This window comes from Lipophrys pholis, assembly GCF_963383615.2.
Source record: "Lipophrys pholis genome assembly, chromosome: 19".
Taxonomy (NCBI): Eukaryota; Metazoa; Chordata; class Actinopteri; order Blenniiformes; family Blenniidae; genus Lipophrys; species Lipophrys pholis.
In genome coordinates, this window is record NC_137647.1 from 8,701,407 (window position 1) to 8,720,725 (window position 19,319).

At 41.4% G+C, this 19,319-nt stretch overlaps 1 protein-coding gene across 5 annotated transcripts in view; it reads left to right on the forward strand.

The window, feature by feature from the left end:
* Nucleotides 1–18,982, forward strand: part of septin9a (septin 9a) — a 62,837-nt gene extending 43,855 nt beyond the window's left edge. For 3 of the 5 annotated variants that reach the window (XM_080487548.1, XM_080487551.1, XM_080487550.1), the window contains 9 exons: nt 10,599–10,808; nt 12,165–12,293; nt 12,469–12,550; nt 13,284–13,421; nt 14,908–15,025; nt 15,485–15,580; nt 15,682–15,778; nt 16,857–16,908; nt 17,616–18,976. In XM_080487548.1, coding sequence (XP_080343674.1) covers nt 10,599–10,808; nt 12,165–12,293; nt 12,469–12,550; nt 13,284–13,421; nt 14,908–15,025; nt 15,485–15,580; nt 15,682–15,778; nt 16,857–16,908; nt 17,616–17,757 — 1,064 coding nt within the window. In that variant the 3' untranslated portion in view covers nt 17,758–18,976. Of the gene's footprint in view, nt 1–10,598; nt 10,809–12,164; nt 12,294–12,468; nt 12,551–13,283; nt 13,422–14,907; nt 15,026–15,484; nt 15,581–15,681; nt 15,779–16,856; nt 16,909–17,615 lie in introns of all 5 variants that reach the window. The other 2 variants (XM_080487547.1, XM_080487549.1) reach the window with 1 other exon arrangement.
* Nucleotides 18,983–19,319: the final 337 nt, after the last annotated feature.

The window sequence follows — 19,319 nt, forward strand, 5'->3', positions numbered from 1 at the left end:
GCAGAAGGAAAACTTTCAAGTTTTGTTTCTGCTTTGGAAAGTACAGTGAATGAATCCTCTTAGCTCACGGTACTCAGTGGGAAGTAGTTCTTATTCCAGTCCAGTTAAGAAATGATTGGTATTTAATGAATATAAAATATATAACAAAAATTTCCCTGTTGAACCAGTTTTGTTACAGATCAAGGGTCTTTATAATTTTCTTTAGTCTCTCCTGTGTCCCACTGTGTTGACACAGTTGAAACATGGATGCGGGAGCGTTTGATTTGCCGGCGATGTGGCAGCAGCGTGGACAAAGCTGAGAGTCAGCATTTTATTGTGCCGGCATTGTTGTGTTGAGCTGACCTGGAGAAAACCAAGCACTGCTCTCTGATCATAGCAAACCAGTGGAAAACACCACCCACCCCTTCACCTTTTTAGAGAGTCACCCGCCTCTGCTTCGACACACACGCACACACGCACACACACTTTTACTCACACGGAGCTGTTGAAAGGAGCTCTGTTGTGGCCCCTGTGAATTGCTGAGCAAGAACAGACACTGGCCTTTTACCAGTCTTTAATGGGACACTGAAAAGGTCACCGATACCTTCTGTTCCTTGCTTGTCTCCTGGTGAGTCGCTGCACTGAGATTCTGTATCTTTCATGGAATTTAGTGTCATACCTCTGAAATGTGAAACATTTCATGAATGTAACCGGAGCTTTCCAGTGTAAAATTAATAATGTTTAATCTCTGTGGCTTGACAATATGTACATTCTCTGAATAGCAACTGAGCCTTTTTTTTTTTTTTTCCTGTGTGTTCAACCTTTTTTCAGTGGGAGTATTGACTGTAGACCTACTCCTGAAGAATGTGAATGTAAATGAACTATAAAATGGAGGAAATTGTACCATTACCAATTTATGGGAATTTAATCCCAGAGGGTATTGGGCAATGCAAACAGTGTTAAAATATTAAAAGAACAAATTTTCCAAAAAGAAAGCGCAGTGTTGAACATACATTCAGTGTCTGTTTCATGCAACCCTAATGTGTCGCAATGGCGCACTTACAACGTATAAAGAAGTACCACCAGGTCTTATCAGGCTATGGTGTGAAGCTCCAACATTTAACACCTATTATGACGTTGTAAAGATGTTAAAAGTGAAGTAGATTATTATTTACTGATTGTAACTTTCAAGCGTGTAGTTTTACTATTACAGAAGTGGTGCAGTACTAAACGGGGAATCTGATTGTCGACAGTTGTTGCATGCAATCAAGTCCTAATGTTTTTGGAACTAAGCAAATTATCACCCTGTTGTTTGTTCTTCTGAAGATAGTACCTCTTATTGTGCTACTGAGTTTTATATGTGGGTCAGTGACTGTCCATAATTGCAGCTCCTGAGGCCTGGAGAGGACCCAAATGACAGACAGCCTTTATGTTGCACACATTGTGTTGTTGGGAAAATAGTAGGCGTGCACACTGAAACCATTTTTCCTTTATCTGTGGCCTTAGAGGCCTCAAGCCTTTCTGAATGACCTGAGCACATGTAAAATATCATATGAATCAAGATATGAATTATATGTGATTGAAGCCAATTTTGAACCGGACACGTAACTGAAATTTCTGATGCGTCTAAAGTGAGGAAAAGTTAATTTTGGGGGGAATGAATGAATAAATAAATCTTTTTTTTTTTGGAGTGGCTCTTTTAAGGCCATTTGCCAAAAATCTTTTTTCCTTCACACTGCTATAGCCACTACTCTTCATCTCAAGTAGCACTTACAGACTTGAGTGTTTTGTCTTGATTCCTATCTGTATACTGACGGATTGGATTTTACAAAAGAGCTTGTCCATATGTCATTCAGAGCTTCATGTCTTCAACAATGTTTCTTAAAACATTGCAAATCACCTCATGTTGCATTTGATGATGCCACGTTTACTCATGTGAACATTAGTTGCAGGAAACTGGAAATATAAATGTGTCTCAAGTGTTTAACTGTGAAAGATTTATGGTGAGATTTGTCAAAATATCCAGCATATCCACTTCTCGGCTGAAACGACCTGTGCATTGAAGTGCAATTTGCTATTTTAGTAAAGATAGAATATTGGCAAATTTTGATTCATCCAGCTGTGAAATGTATATAGTATTGTTAAATAAGATTGTTTCCATTTAAATGTGATTGGATTTAACTAAGAAGGTTGTTGCTGGTGTTTATTGTGCTCTCTATGACGACTGCCATTAATGGAATGTTTTACGAGACCTCTACGGATGGTTGTTGTGTCTGAGGTGAAGCATGTGTGAGGACAGAGGTCAGATTCCAAAAGCTCTCCTTTCGGCCCTGCAGACCCACGCTTCAGCCAACGATTTCACTGATAACACTTTGACCTGCTCACTGAGATAAAGAACAATTCTGTCTAATGACTCTTAACGACTCCCGTCATTGAGCTGCAGGTAATGGCTCCCCAATTCATTATTTATTATTAGGCCTCTTTGCAGATGATTGGCAACTTCCGGCTTCATTAAGCTATTGTGTAAACACAAGAATGGGGTGAGCATGTAACACTTCAGACAGAATAGTATTTTAGTTGGTTGTACAAATGATCAATTTTCTGTAATAAATGTCGTGCTGTGGTTAAATTGCTTTTCTTGATTGCAGATGTTTGGTTGGAAATTAAATAAATGAGGTTTGGATTGGTAAGTTGTGAAAGCGGCACGTGGACCCACATTTTTAGTATTTGTAAAACACACGAAGTTGCAGTGGAGTTGCAGTGATCTGCTTCAGAGGACCTATAAAGACAACAGTCCTCTTGTGCACCACCACAGTGTGGAGACGCATTCCTCTGGCAGTCCGGACAAACCTGTGGGCTTCTACTGTCATTACAGCAATTTACATTTTTTCGACTGTCAAAGCAATGCTCGATGTTGATGCCACTTGCACTTCCATGCATGCAGCCTTTGGTCGTGTCGGCTAAAAGCATCCAAAGATGCATCACGAAAATTAAATGCCACTGGTTTGCCATCATGGTTTGTACGTGTAAAAGATACGATGGTGTCCAAATAAAATGTTTGTCCGGCTAGCAGACGCCCGCCTGTGCCAGGTGACATGATGAGCGAGCCAGACCCCGCAGGGGTCAAAGGGCACATTTCTCCTGAGAACTGAATGATGAGGACTATGGGAACTCGGCCTAGCTGCACAAACAATCTGACTTTAATAACACAACAAGCCATGTTTGCACTGCCACCACACCAATTTCCCCCTTTTATTAACGGATTGACTGTCAGAGGGTGGGAAAATGTGTTTGTGTGTGCATACATGCTTGTTTATGTCTGTCGTAAACCCAAGTGGTCTGGGGTATTGAATTGATTCTGTGCTTGAGGGCTGCTGGAACACCCCGTTGAAAATAATTGAATGCATTTTTAGTCCTTCTGCAGAAGTTTCTCAGCTGTGTTTGCACTATCTCTTCCTCCTATGGGACATCAGCTGAATAAAAGCGAGCTTGAGAATCGTTCAGGAACAAGCAGGAATTTTTCTAGATTTCATGTTGTTGAATTCAATTTTCGGCCCACACTCTCCTCAAGAAGTATCAGGTTACCATCTAAAGATTTCCAGCACTGTTAAGATGAGACACGACTACAAACCTTGTTTGTCCTGTCCGGGAATGTAAATAAAGTAAAAATGGAACAGATGTTTTCAAATAGGGTCCATAAAGCTTTTTTTTTATTTATTTATTTTTTTTTATAACTACAGCAAAGAGCTAAAATCCCATTAAGTGGATTAGTTCACTAAATGTGCTGTATAAATAAACTTTAGAAGCACTTAAAGTACAATGCATGAGCTCAGGCTGCCCTCTCATTTGAAGGGATTGTGTACATTTTCCAAGACAGCAAGACTTTCTGTTATATTTTGAGTACTGTACAAAATATTTCTTCCATACAAGCTTGCAGGCTGTTTTTGAAGGAAGTGTGCAGACAGATTGTCTAAAACATCTTTCAGAATGAAGCACATATCTTCTGTGGATGGAGGCTGGCTCACATTTTCCTGTCTCTGCATGTAATCTCAAACAGACTCTGCAGTTTTTAGACGAGGGCTGTGCGGGGGCCACTACATTACATCCAGTACTGCTAATTCACTTTCATACCATAAGATGGTATTTAATTACATATACAACATATATATTGCATAAGTGGGCTGTATGTTTGAGATTATTGTACTCTGCTGTGGAATAAATCTGAAGCCATTATGAGGTTTTCTTGATGCCATTACATGTTGGAACAGTGCCATTTCTTTCAGACATGCCTCAGACTTTTGCAGAGTCTTGTTTACAGTTGTATTTTAGAAATGCGATCTGTCAACTTTAATTTTATGTTTTTAACCTTAATATATGAAATACAAAATGTAATAAGTATTTCCATCAAATTTGTTTTGGCAATCACTCAAATCAACATAATCAACAGTGTAATATACTACATGATATTTCTGAATAAATATAGTCAGACCTGATACAATAATTTCCCTGGTCCTGTTGCCCCTTGCTATGTTTACATACTGATATTTTATCCAATCTAATCTCTGAACAATATTTGTGGAACAGGGTGCTGTTCTGGCAAAACAAACGCATACCTTATTTTTTGTCTTTACGGCAAAATGTATTGAGGAAAAAAACAAAACAAAAGCGAAGATTTCATGGAATTGAAGTTTTATGGGTCCAGTGAGGGAATTACTGTTTGAGATAACAAACACGGTCCTCTCGGTCCAAGTTTCCAGTCCCCCTCTCCCTGTCTCTCTGGATTCCTCTTGTGTGAGTCAAGTCAGTTTGTACAGAGGGTCAAACCACTGGTTTGTCATAAGCGGACTAACCTCAGCACAGCTCTTTTCCAACCTAAACTGGGAATGAGACCTCTGACCTGCTCACCACGCTGTCAAGATCAACACCCTGGACAGCTGAAGCACGGCTCAGTGGTTCAGACCATGTCACCACTAAACATAGACGACTCTGTGGTTCTTCCTCGTTTGAGTGTCTCTCGCAAAGACAATGAAAAGATCGGGGGCATGTTTAGCTGGTCTCAAATGTTATTCACATCCTACTTCAGAGGAATGAGTGTAGCTATTGAGGAATGTCAGGACTGGAAGTGGAAATAAATCAGTAACTGTCCATGCTGTTTCTTCCCTCCCTCTTAACCTGCCTCCTCCTCCTTCTCCTCTGCCTCCGATCTACATGCCTTCCTCTGTCCCCCTTTCCCTGACCTTATCCCCGCTCCTATTCCTTTTCACTCATCATTATCTCACAATCAACCTCCACATTACTGCCCTCCTTTCTCAGTACTTCTTTCTCCCCACTGCTCTTTTTCCTCCTTTCTGGAAAACTTTGTGGTGTAAGAACACTACCAGTCATATTTACAAAAAGCAAAGCAATCTGTTACGGGGGGAGGGGGCTGTAATTGAAAACAGCATCATGGGAGTCTAGTGAGTCATTCTCTGCCTTTCAATTGGTGATTTATTTATTTATTTTTTTTTTTTTCATAAAACCTTAGAAAATGCATTCTGCATAATCTCTAATAAGTGCATGTAGTACAGCCAAAAGCTTCTAAAATAGCACGGATTTGGCAGAATGAGCTCATGAATTTACAATGTATGGTGTAAGTGTAAGCTTTCTAGCAGTTTCTATTCACTTTAGGCTGTTGGTCATTGTCACACACACCAGTGAGAATGGCTGTCATGCAGAGTGCTTGCACACCATTGGGAGGAAGCCTTTGGTTCAGTGCACTGCCCAGGGGAAAATTGACATTAAGCTCATAGCCAAAGCTACCCCCAAAATGAGAAAACCGTCATGCTCGAAGTTCTGGTATATTAATTCAGTTGAAAAATTCTCTTGATCTGTTTAGTCATCGCTGTGCACATTTGTTTTATGTCAAATGTGCACAATTATCCGACAACTGGTATTACAATTCCGTTCAAATGTTGACAATGTGTGATTGATAATCCATCCCTTCAGTCTTCCATTATTGAAGCCAAAGCACAAATTACCGAGTTGACAAACGGAAATATTGTTTCAAAAACTGGAGCCAGTTAACCGATAGCATTTAGTATTGACACTGAAACCGGATCACAGATCAATTCACATGAAACTTTACAGACAAATTTTGAGTTTGTTTTTTTTCTTCCACACTGTCATCTGTCACATCCTCATTTGACCTGCCGTGAACTGGTATTCTTGTGCTGTTGGGAAGAATGTTTGGAAGAATTGGGTTAATGTCCACCAGCTGGTAAACCACCAGAACCAGACTTTTTTACAGATGGAGGTCAAATGTTTGAACATTTATAGGGGCCTAATCCCTCTAGTTGTCTCCCGATGCTCGTATTTACTAGCTATGAACTGTTTGGAGTCTGTCTGCAGCATGTTGAAAGGACGTCCTGGAGGAGCTGAAGGCACCTCTGATAAATGGTCCGTGTATCCAAATGTTGGCTAATCTGAGGTCTTTCACTCCTCTGGTTCGACTCATTCTCAAAATGGCATCACCGACGGGGGTAGGGGTGGGGTGAGGTGGTGGGGGTGTCTGCTTCGCTCTAGGTTTGACAGTCTTGCATCAACATTGTTACGTTGTGGGATTTACTGTTTACTGAAGTCGATGACTGGGATCTAAACTGTTTACTACCTGTAGTGAAAGTGATTTATTCTCATTGTTGGACAGAGCTGGGTTTTCCACAGTCGTGCTCCAGGACTTTGTGCTTCCCCTACATGTTGTATGTTTGCCAAGTTGTTTACAGCGTTGGACGCTGCTTGACTTGGAGAAAATTAGTGGTTTGCATTCATGAAGGACCGAAAGCTTTGAGGAGCTTCGCTGCTGCAGTCTTGGCAACTGGCAAGTTAGCGGCTACAACGCTTTATCGTGTCTCCTCCATTCATTCACTGTCTTCTTGCCTTTGGTGTTTTTTTCCATTCACACTGGAGATTAGTGTGTGTTTACTACCTGTAAATCAATGCAGACAGCTTGTTGATGCAATTGCATTGTTCTCCGAGTTGCAGCATTTGTTTGAGGAAGTCTTCAAATTAATTGTTTACTCTCCGACAGTTTTCAAACATTCTGACTCAAAACATGTTTTGGCTGGATGGATTTTAATTTTGGATTCATCCAACTACATCTTATCAATGTGGCTGCTTTGGAGAGCTGTAGCCGATCCCAACTGACGTCGGATGAAACGCAGGGTGCGTTTATAACGGACAGTCGTCCAAGCACACTTCCTCACACTTACCAGCTATTTAGAGTCACCAGTTCACCTCGCATGCATGTTATTGTGCTGTGGAAAGAAGCACAGACAAAGCAGAAAAGCCTCGGATCCAAAATTGAACTGGTCTTCACACTGTGAAGTTAAAGTGCTCATCCATGCCAACCTTGAAAGAAAATTTTCTTTGGTTGTTGAGTTGCGGATTTCACATGAGGGTTTTATCTGCAACATAGTTTTCTTTCAGCTCACTGAAGTCCAAATGGTTTGAATGCTATTTTGTTCAACAATGGACACAATGACACTCTCCTCATGACTAAAGGATGAAAAAGAAACGATCTTCTCAATCGTTGAACAAACACAAATCACAAATAGATATTTTGACTTTTCAACTTTCTCAGATAAACTGCTTTCTCAATTGAGAACCACGAAGTTATTATATTATAGCGTTATGCAGGTGCAGCTGCTGTTGAAGGCTATTGGAGTACACCAAGGTTGATAATGCAGCTCGAGTGTCTTTTAACTTTGTTCATTTTATGTTGGTTGCCTTTGATGCTGTCCTGGTGTCGAGTCTCAGGTGCAGATCAGTGGTTACCTGTCAACCTGTGCTTGCCCCCTGGCCAACGTCTCTATTTCCAGCACTTCACTGCCACAAAGGGAGAGAAAAATAAGGATTCACATCGGCAGCAGTGAGGAGATGATACGCACAGTGAGTGCAGTTAACAAATAGACCAAACAACAAAGTTTGGGGGAGTCTAGGAGCTTAATTACAGGTTAGTTATAGAAAGAGAAGAACGCCAGAAAAAGACAGTGGAGTGGAGCAGGAGAGACAACAGAGGACTACCAGATGGAGTGGGGAGGGGAAACTGATGACAGGAGAGCAGAGTCAGTGTGTGGAGGGAGGAAAGGGTGAGGCGAAAATGACACCAGCAAAGCAGAGGTATGGGGACGTGGGAGGCGCAGAGGGGAGCTGGAGGGCAACGAGTCGGAGTAAGTTGCTGACTGACTGCTGGAACAGGATGGGGAAGTGGTGAAGGAGGCCAGGAGAGCTGCTTCCATAGGTGGGTCTCTATGACACATGGATACACACACAATGAAGCACATTATGAGTAAGAGTAGATGTTAATATGAGCTACTTTTGACTTTTTCCACAGCAGTGTTATTCTTCAATGAGTTTTTTTCTTCTTGTTCTTTCATTAATCAGCGCAGTGCCAGTTTAAAGTGTGCGGGCCTTTCTCCAGCTGCAGTGCCGGTGCTCGTAAATTGAATTCCCTCATGTGATACCAGGGAACTGGCATGTTGTCTGGGTTTCTTCTCTTTGCAGTTGATCAAGTGTTTAGCTGGAATCCAAAAAAGCTCTTAAACTTCTCGCAGGCAGGCTGGCGTGTGTGTCCATGCACGTGTACACCTAAAGGTCAGATGTGTGATGAAACGAAGGAAAGACCGAGAGTGTGAGATCCTGTGTATGAGAAAGGGAGAAGGAGAAGGACGCTGGCGGTGTGTGGCTCATGTTTCAACCTGAGCAGCAGCCTCTCTTTTCTCCACTCTCACATTAACAGGACAGTAACGCTGTGCTGCATAGTGCGAGTGAAAGGGAGGCCCCGCGAGGGGCAGCAGCTCCATGACCTGCTGTACTTTCATACATAAACGCCACAGTAATACTGTCAATTCTCCACCTATTCTGACTGAGCACATTGCTACAGACAGGTACAGCCACTTGTTGTATGTTCAGTGAGCATATTGAATGTTTGTGCTGCGATTAGACACACACACACATTTGTAGGCATTCCTTAGAAGGACATTAAACTAATCATTATCCAAACAAACCACTTGAGCCAAGTCCAAAGTACCTTAGTACTACAGAGTGTATTTTCTAATAGTTTTCTGTTGAGTCAAGAGACTCTTGGCATGAGACCAGAATTTCTCTCTGTTTTGAGACTCAGGAGTTTTCGCAGTCTTAGCAGCAGCATCGTGTTGCACCACAGTTGCCCCAGAGTAATTTACAACAACAGCCATCAACAGAAAATCCCATTTTATTGCCCAGAGGGTGGATCTGACTGACTTGTGTGATTTTTGGACATTTTGCAAAACTATGAGTTTTATTGCTGAAATGTATTCCATCTGGTAAAGGATGGCTCTGAAAATCTGTCCAGTAGTATTAACATTCACATTATGTTTAACATAGCACAACCATTAGAATGGAAACAACAGAATTGCGTTGTGGTTCAGTTTGTCTTGTGTTCACTCATCAATCCGCTAAAAAGTACAAACATATGAGGAATCTGTTTCTCTGACGTATGATATATAGAGCATTGTTAACTTTGACACCACTAGTGTGTGCTTGGTTAAATACCCTCATGGGATTATTGCAGTGTTATTGTTACCATCTGAGAACTCTTCATGAGCTCAAACTGTTTAAAGGAGTCAAAACAGCAGTAAGAAATCCTCCGTCACACCTACCATCATTGATTTTCTGCAAGAATCCTGACCTGTGATTAATCTCTCAAGCTTTGTTTATATAGCGCCTTCAAGACCCTAAAACATGTTATAGTGCTGGAAAAAAGACACTAAACAGAGGAATGGGTGCAAATTTATACAGACACTTCTAAACGTGGGACAAAACGTAAAGAAAATCATGTTGGGTATGTTATTTCTTTGTTGTTAACAGTACTTTTGACACTAAAGATATTACTATTTATTTTGCATTTTAATGTTGCAGTCGAGGTGAGCAAAATCTCCTGTCGATGCCAAACAGCTCATTCTGCTCTTTAACTCTTATGAAACATGACATATTGGCAATTGAAGCATTTTTTTCACTTGACAAAGAAGCCTCATAGTGTGTAGAAGAACCATACATGTCCTGGCCTCTCCTCTCCTCATGATGCTCCTCAGCCTGCTCATGCTTCAACCAGGATTGGTCAAACACATACTCACTTCTCACAAAGACACGGGCATTATAAATGTTTCACCATTGAAATAAGAACAAACTTTTTTGTCTGTGTGTAACGGTTACAAACAAGCAACAAAACTAACTAAACAATTTAAAGGTTGTCTTACTTTTGATACTAAGTATATACGTATAGTTATTTTCATATATACTTACATGCATTTACAAAGGTACATGGATACATATAAATATTTAATGCAATATAGGTACAATGGACTTAAAGTTTAATTTGAAGCAGTGCAAAGCCATTTTTTCTATGCATCTCATGCTGCTTGTTACATTCACTCAAAGATTAAGACATTTATGCTTCCATGAACAAAGCAACATTTCTCGCTTTATTTCAGCTTTATTAATCGTTGTGTATCTGTGTCTTTATACAGTTGTAAAGTCCCTTCTTGATTACATGGCAGTTTTGTCCCAATAACCTTTCCCCTTTCTCTCTTTGTTTGTCAACTCAGGACCAGAAGTGTTTTCCAGCTACAGCAGCAGTGCCATGTCTGAGGCAGCAGTGCCCGATGCCCTGGTGCCCCCAGCAGTGAGCGGTCTGTACGGGGAAAAGGCCGGCGGCCCCACGGTGGACTTCAGCTATGTTGGTATTGATGCCATTCTGGAACAGATGAGGAGGAAAGCCATGAAACAGGGTTTTGAGCTCAACATTATGGTAGTAGGTGAGTGGAACATGTATACACTCAGCAGTGAAGTGTACTTTCAGCAGAGATGGGGGAGTTTTTTCCCTCTCACTCTTCTTTTCTCAGCTTTGTCATTATGTTTTATAAGTAGTATCAACTCAGTCAACTCTTTGGAGTCCTGTTATTCAGATAAGATATGTTTCTCTCTAATCAAGTTCTGCCACAAATCAGAAGCTGCAAGCCGTTTTTTTTTTGTTTTTTGTTTTTTTAAGCAGCCACACACAGTTTGACTTAAAAACTCTCTTTTTCTTTGAGTCCTGTGATCAGACACCTTTTAAAATGGGAGCTAATTACATGCCACCGGAGAGTAGACAGGTCACCATAAAACCCAGCCAGTGTCTCATCTGGATGATGTCGCGACAGTTGGTCTGTGTCTCATGCTCAATTAAAACAGCCTTTTGGAGGAGCAGCCTCGGGGCGGAGGGTTGCTTTCTTAATGCTGGGCTTAAACAAGCTTGGTTTCCATGCTTTTTTACATTCACATGAATTACATTTAACCACAAACAAGAGCAAAATGAAAAAGGATTGTGGATGATTCTGTTGTTATATGGTTACACCAAACTTTGACAGTCTGAGCAAAATTTGTGCTCCACGGGTCAAATACAGAGGGAAAGTGTGGGGTTTTGGCACCAGCTCGCTGTAGTCATGGTTGCTCTTGGTAGTAGGCTGGATTAAGGCTCTCACAGCTGCTCCACAGTGTGTTGAAAGTAAAATTTGCCTTTTGGACATGGGAAGCCCTTTAAACCCTCCAGCTGCTGGGGTTTTGTGTTTAACATATAGATCCATCTTTCCATGTAGTGTGCGCTGCTGACAGCCTGTGCATGCGACTTTGTTTGAGAAGCCCATTTCCATAAATCAGCGAAGTTCTGGATGTTGACCTAACCTGAAGTTGAACTGTGAACGGTCTCTTCCCAGCGGGCCCCTCCAAACTCCTCGTCATTAACCCTTGGCAAAGTCAGCATGGCATGCGAAGGTCACAGATGGTCTCCGCCATGTAGACGCACAACTGACGAGTATGACATAACTCAGGTTTTATCCAGATGAAGAGCTTTCTGTCAACTCTCCTAAAAACACAAGTCATTTATCAAATCATCTCATCAAGAAGTGTGTTGGTCATTTATATTTTCGGCTACATGTGTTAGAAAAACGGATCTGGCTTTGTTTGTGCCGACCACTACAGCTGGTCGAAGCTTCAGCCAAACATGTAACCGCCATGGAAAGCTGGCATCGATTCTCATTTGGCTTCACTGTGGCACCAGCGTGTAAACTGTTGGGTAGTGCAAGCTGGCACTGTTGAGGAGTTTTGTCTCATTGGTTCTGCCTCTCCGCCTACAGGACAGAGTGGCCTGGGAAAGTCGACACTGATGAACACGCTGTTCAAGTCCAAAGTCAGCCGCAAGTCGGTGTTGGCTACAGCCCAGGAGAAGATCCCCAAAACAATTGAAATCAAGTCCATCAGTCATGGTATGGCTCAGCTCAGCTCATCCCTTTGTGCCACTTTTTGGACTTTTTTGATTCCATCTGTGCTTTTAATGTCACCAAACTCCTTTACTGAGGGTTTTATTCCCTCTGGTTGTCTTTTTATAATGGATGAATATCAGTTTCCACAATTGATTTGCATGCATTTATTTTTTTGTAGACATCGAGGAAAAGGGAGTGAGGATGAAGCTGACAGTCATTGATACACCAGGCTTCGGAGACCAGATCAACAATGAGAACTGGTATGTCCCAAATTTACACTCACTGCATCAGTTTTACAAGAAAATGATATACAAGAATCAAAAATATATAATATCAATGTGCAACTTTTTAATCTTTTGTAATGGGACAAACCAAGACAAAAAATCTCTCCACGTTTGTGTTTTTTTTTTTTTTAACAAAATTTAAAACATTCATATTTGGATTTTTCCTTTGAAAAACATTTACAAAAGGTTTTGACTTTAGTGGAATTTTAAAGCATACTCGCATAAATGTGATGTTCAATAGTAGCTCACTAATGAAGACTTTTTTTATTTGACTATCCCCCTACTTGAAATCAGACTTCAAAGTGAAGGTAAGATAAAATAACAGGAGAATGCTGATGTGAGAAATTTGTAGTTTGAAATCATTTCACGTTTTTGCCAGAATTACTGTAGGTTTGTTTTTTAAATTATATCAATATTCGATGAAACAATTCTCCATCAATACCACTAGTGGGAGAAAAACAAACTCTGCCTAACAAATACATTTGTGTTGACCTCAGCATCTCACCACACATTCCCCCCCTTTTACCCTCATTTTTCCTGTTGTCTCATGTTTCCTGTTCTTTTTTGTCCTGATCTCCTTATCTGGCTTCCTCGTTTCTGCGAGTTCCTCCCTCTTCCTCTTTGAACCCATCTGCCTATTGTCTCTCTTTCTTACCCCTGCATTGCAGCTCCCCTTCCTCTAACCATCTTCTTAATTCCTGCTACCCAGCTGGCAGCCCATCATGAAGTTCATTAACGACCAGTACGAGGCGTACCTGCAGGAGGAAATCAACATCAACAGAAAGAAAAGGATTCCAGACTCCAGAGTCCACTGCTGCATATACTTCATCCCACCAACCGGGCACTGGTAGGGGCAAATATGAGCATGGGCATGCTCAAAAACACACACAAAATAACATGCATTTCTTAGAAATGTGCAGATTTATTCTCGTTCCCTCGTTGGCACACGAAAAGACGACATCCACGCCTAAAAGAGAATCTGACGACATGTCTCAACCGGGTTACCCGTAACAAGTCTGCAAACACAAATGTAATAGAAAGTGATAGGATAAACAATATACAATTTCTGGACTGCACACTTAGACTTGTAATAATACAGAAAGCCTTTGTTCATTCTTTGGCGTTTCAGTGTGAAGCAGAGTCAGATATCTGACTTATTACTCCTCAAATTGAGCAAACTCCTCCACCCCTCCACTTTTCAGCTCAATGCATGGCAACATATCCCAGAGCTCTCTCTCTCTCTCTCTCTCTCACACACACACACACACACACACACACACACACACACACACACACACACACACACACACACACACACACACACAGAGGAGAGACAGATCTAACTTGCCAGGCCCTGAAGCAGCACAATGTCCCCAGTTTTTTCTTTTCTTTTTTTTTTAACAAAACGCACATCTGGCTCTGATCAAAGTGCCTAATCTACCCTCCCTCCCTGAACTCTCATGATTCAGCCTCTCACCGATCGAAGCTCAGGGGGTCGGGGGCGTGCTCGCAGAAGGAATTAGAGGGAGGGTTCACAGGCGGTCTCGTGTGTCTATCAAGTGATGGATTCACCATGCAATCCTATGCTCATTTTTCCATTTGTGTAACTCTAGTAAACTACAGCAATTGTTTTTTTTGGAAACTGAAGCAGCTGCAGATGATCTGCGTCTTTCGAGCGTGCACACAAAGGCACAGTTGATAATGGAGCGTCGCTCCAGACCTGCACCTCAATTAATTTTTGTGTCATGGCCTGTCCTGTCCTGTCCTGTCCTGTCCTGTAGTGGGGCAGAGGGCTGGTGTGAAACGACCCCCCCCACCCCACCCCACCCTCCCGGCTCCAACCAACAGTGTCTCATGTTGATCCAACATTGCAGATGTCACATGGCCTGGCCAGCAGCTGCTTGAGGTTTGCCTTAAAAAGCCTAATGAGACAGGGACCAGGAAGGATGAGGGAGACGGAGAGTTTGCATGCATGCGTTTAATCAATTTAGCACTTTCTGCCTTTATTCAGTGCAGTCTTGCTTGAGTGCGCAAGACATGTTGACGATCGGTCTTTAGCCAGACTACGATTCATGGCTCCGAGCACATGCAGATGCTTTGTGAAAGTCAATTAAAGTCCTTGGCTTTTAAACAGGCCATCAGCCCTTTCAAACTCATCAGCAGCTTTTCACACAACGGTTCATATGATTAGGTCACAAGGCAAACATTGGAACTAGAGAATACTGGGAGGGAATTCTTGGGAACATCTGCCCCCTGCTGTGCAAATCTTGTCCTACAGTTTCATGTTTATACACGTAACGTCTGCCTTTCTATTGTGTCTCTCGCTCTTTCAGTCTGCGGCCTCTTGATGTCGAGTTCATGAGACGTCTCAGTAAGGTGGTCAACATCGTCCCAGTCATCGCAAAGGCGGACACACTGACGCTGGAGGAGAGGGACTTTTTCAAAAAGAAGGTTGCTGTTTGTTTTTGTTTTTCTATATATATATATATATATATATATATTTGTATATATATATATTTGTATCTTGTCACTCAGACACTGGTCTGCCTCTGAAGATGAGCATTTCTCTCTCCCTTGTATAGTTCTGGCCAGGAGCTTCTCCACTCAATACTGCTGCTCCTTTCATTGTTATGTCTTTCTTATCCCCTCTTTAGCTCTTTAAGCATGTCTATATTTTGTGAGATTTGCTTTGTATACAGACAGTAGACTAATCCCAAACTTTCAGAGCAGATCAGCTATAAAACCACCCTAATTTGTAGACTGTGTAGCTTTGTCTGCTGTCTCTCCAGACTGGAGCAAACATGTTCACATAATTACTCCTGACATTAAAAAGCTTAGTTTGTATCCTCTAAAAACAGTGGTGTGGCTAAAGATTTGCTCCGTGCTCCTGTTTGAACTTGCTCTCCACAGATCAGAGAAGAGCTGCGTGCCAATGGGATTGACGTCTATCCACAGAAGGAATTTGACGAGGACGCAGAGGACAGGATGATTAATGAAAAAATCAGGGTGAGGAAATCTTACTTTAGGGTTCAATCAGTCATGTGGTAACTGTACCTCACTGGAATGATTTCAACTCTGCTCTCTGTTGACCTTTGAACCCGGAGCAGGAAATGATCCCATTTGCTGTGGTGGGCAGTGATCAGGAGTACCAGGTCAATGGCAGGAGGCTGCTGGGGAGGAAGACCAAGTGGGGTACCATTGAAGGTAAAACTTTTTTTTCTATATATATTTCATATTAGCACTCTCACGTTGATCATTAACTTGAAAGTGTATTCATCAGTGAGCAGGCAAACGAGGGGAGGAGGTCACAGCCGCGGTCCGCTCTATAAACAATCCTCCTTTCAGTTTCCAGACAGCTGCCGTGTGCCATGCAGCTGGCTTTGCCCTCAAGCAGACACAGCGTGTTTGTCAGAGGGCAAAGCCAGCTGCCTGGGCTGTTGACTTGATGTCCTAATGTCACACTTGCCCTTTTGTATCACTGGGAATGATAACGTAAGAAACAAGACATTTTAAAGAAGGAAAGCATTTATCATAGTTGCTGTTCTTTGTTCGTTTTTATAAACTGTAGTAAAGCAACTTAAGCCACAGATTCATGATTTTGTGAATTGTTTTATGTTAGTTTTGAACTGATGAATCTTCATTTGTCAGCATTAAAATTACATTCCTCCTTTTTTTTTTTTTTTTTTTTCCCTTCTGTCGGATCACACTTTCGAAATGTAATTACGTTATCCACTCCACATGGGAGACGCCACCCTCAATTGAGAATCTTATAGAGGAGGTTTCATTTCCTGCAAGTTCTTAGCGCACACACACACACACACACACACACACACACACACACACACACACACACACACACACACACACACACACACACACCCACACACCAAATCTCTGCACAGTCGGTTTTATCTCCGCAGTCAGATTTGAAGTAGATTAAGTTAGTCACAGTTTCCTCCTCTGAGTGTTTGAACATAGAAACATTACCTGTGTGTTGGGAGCAACATCTCACTACTAGAATCACTGCCTCCACCTAGTGGACTGTCCAGGAAGCTCAACACACACCCTTCACCTCTGTTTATGCTCATCACTGATGCACTGCTTGTGTCCAATCTGGGATTGATGCACTGCTTGTGTCCAATCTGGGATTGAACACAAGCAGTGCATCAGTGATGAGCATAAACAGAGGTGAAGGGTGTGCTCATCACTGATGCACTGCTTGTGTTCAATCCCAGATTGGATGTATTTGTAATAATTCAACACGTCACTCTGTTTCTTGCAGTTGAGAACATCGCCCACTGTGAGTTTGCCTATTTACGAGACCTCCTCATCAGGTTTGTGAATTTTGTCTCTTATCAATGCCTCTTCAGCTGACATTCTTTCAGCTTTTTGTGCATTTTCATAGTTTCAAATACTTTTTTATACTTTGACAATAAAGTATTGTTGATGATCGATTTTTTAATATGTTGATTTTTGTTTGTAATAGAAATTGTATTCCAATTCATCAGTTATTAAATTTTACAAACAGACTTTCTGATTGCTGGGTAAAAGATGTGCATCATGTTATTTTCCGACTGTGAGTCAGTGTCTATACTGAAGGCAACGTGTGAACAGCAGCTCTTTTCCACTTTTAGTGTCCACACACAAAGCATTCAGTCACAGGGTTCGGTTGAAGGTAATCTATGTCCTGGAAACCCATCAGATCCTATTGAAATATCTCAATAAAAAACCATAATATGAACGTAGAGGAAAAATGCGTTTGGTACACATTGACAAGCGTATAGTGTAGATAAAACACGTACTTTACAAGCACCTGTATGGGGGCGGACCTGCTCTGTCATGCATGTTCGTTGGTGATTACATTTGTACCGTGGTTCACTGCTCCCAACCAAAGTTGAAAAGAAAAAAAAAACTTTTAAAATTTGGTTTGCCTTACATTCACAGTCATTCAAAGGGAGATATATACACATTCTAGTGGAGGATGATCTGTAAACATACACATTCTGTTCTTTAAGTTGCGTCTGTTTGTTTGTTTGCGTAGGACCCATATGCAGAACATTAAAGACATCACCAGCAGCATCCATTATGAAATGTACCGCGTGAGGCGCCTCAACGAGAACAACACAATGGTGGCTCACGCCAACGGTATCCCAGAGCATCATCTTTCCGCCCACGAAATGTAGACGCCACCTGCTCGCTCTCCATGAGACTTTGGTCTTCAGTGAGTCCTCCCACCACTCCGGCCCTCCACTCCAGCCCTCCGTCTCACCGGTGGGAGAGAAACGTAGAAGCCTGCCAGAGGGACTTTATTTTTCAGCGACGATTGGCGGCTACATGGACTGTTCTTGTCGGGTTATTTCCTCTTTAACAAACCTTACCCTCTCAATATTGCTGACAAAGAGTGACGAGAAGTATATTTCCTCATTGTGTGCCGCAGCTTGAATTTACCCGCTTCCAGATCTTATGCTTAATATTTGGTGCCAAAAGTTTAGTCTATACAAAGATTGCTTAAATAGTGACATATTATTCTCATCCACTTTACTTTTTTTTCCAAGTTTGATGCATTGTTGTGTTTTTTTAGCAGTCATTATATGAACTTGTGCCACAACAGAAAGCACATTTTTTCTTCCCTCATGCACAGACCGAAACCAACATGTGTCTGTGATAAAGCATGTTGGAAGAGCGCGGCACTTTGCCAACGTGTGACACAGACGCAGTTGAGCCATTGAACCAAAAACAAATAGCACATCATACTTTAAAATTTTGTCGTCTTTTCCTCAGCCTGTGTCTTGCTTTACCTGTTCTGCCTTAATGTCCTGTTGAGTTCAGACGCCGGGTCCTCGACGTCTTTTAAAATTCCCATTTATACGCGTCGTTTATTAATAAAAAGTATCTTAAGAGTGATTTAAGGTGAAAAGTATTTATGCACGGTATAAAAAAAAAATGTGAATGTTTATCATGAATCGTGGTCCATTCATTCAAATTAGTCCCACACTTGCTCACAGAAATGCGTGTACACAGTCACACTCACGTTTGTCCTGCTTTTGGGCCCATCAAAGTGCCTTATTTATTGAATAAAGTTTTGCTCGTGTGTTGGCTGAAACTGGAAAGAGAGCAGGTTAGTTGTTGCCAAGTTGCCTATATTTAGATATTTTTCCGACCCTTTTCAACAACTATCAGGAAGATAAATGGTTTTCCGTTGACCAGCCCGCTTTTTTTTTCCCCCTCTTTTTATATTTTACATAATGTACCGCGGTTGTTTGTCTTTTCTGAACCATATATAATTCCCTAAACTGTCACGGTCGTGTATATTGTCTGTGTTCTGATAAATTTTTGTACTTGTATTATTAATAACAAATTTTCCTTTATCTTATTTCAAAGAAATAAAGATTGAAGTTGTAAATATTTACTTAATTTTTTTTCTTATTGTTGCCGTTTTACAATTCTCCGGTAAACGGCTACTACTCCGTGCAGGCTCGGCTATGAAAGCAGACGGTATATCCTTTGAAAGACAACGTTTTAGTTAATGTTCCACGACAGTGAATCCCCATAGCATTTAATTGCAGGTGTAATTCACTTACTGGAGCACTTTAATTGCTATGTCATTAAGTTTTTCCTTGATTGGTCTCTGAAATCAATATGGCTGCCTACTAGGTCAGTGCATAGCTGATTAGCACTAATTACTGGAATGCATGAGTGGCTCCTTTCTTCTCCAGTGAGGGAGATTAGAAGGAAATAAATAAAT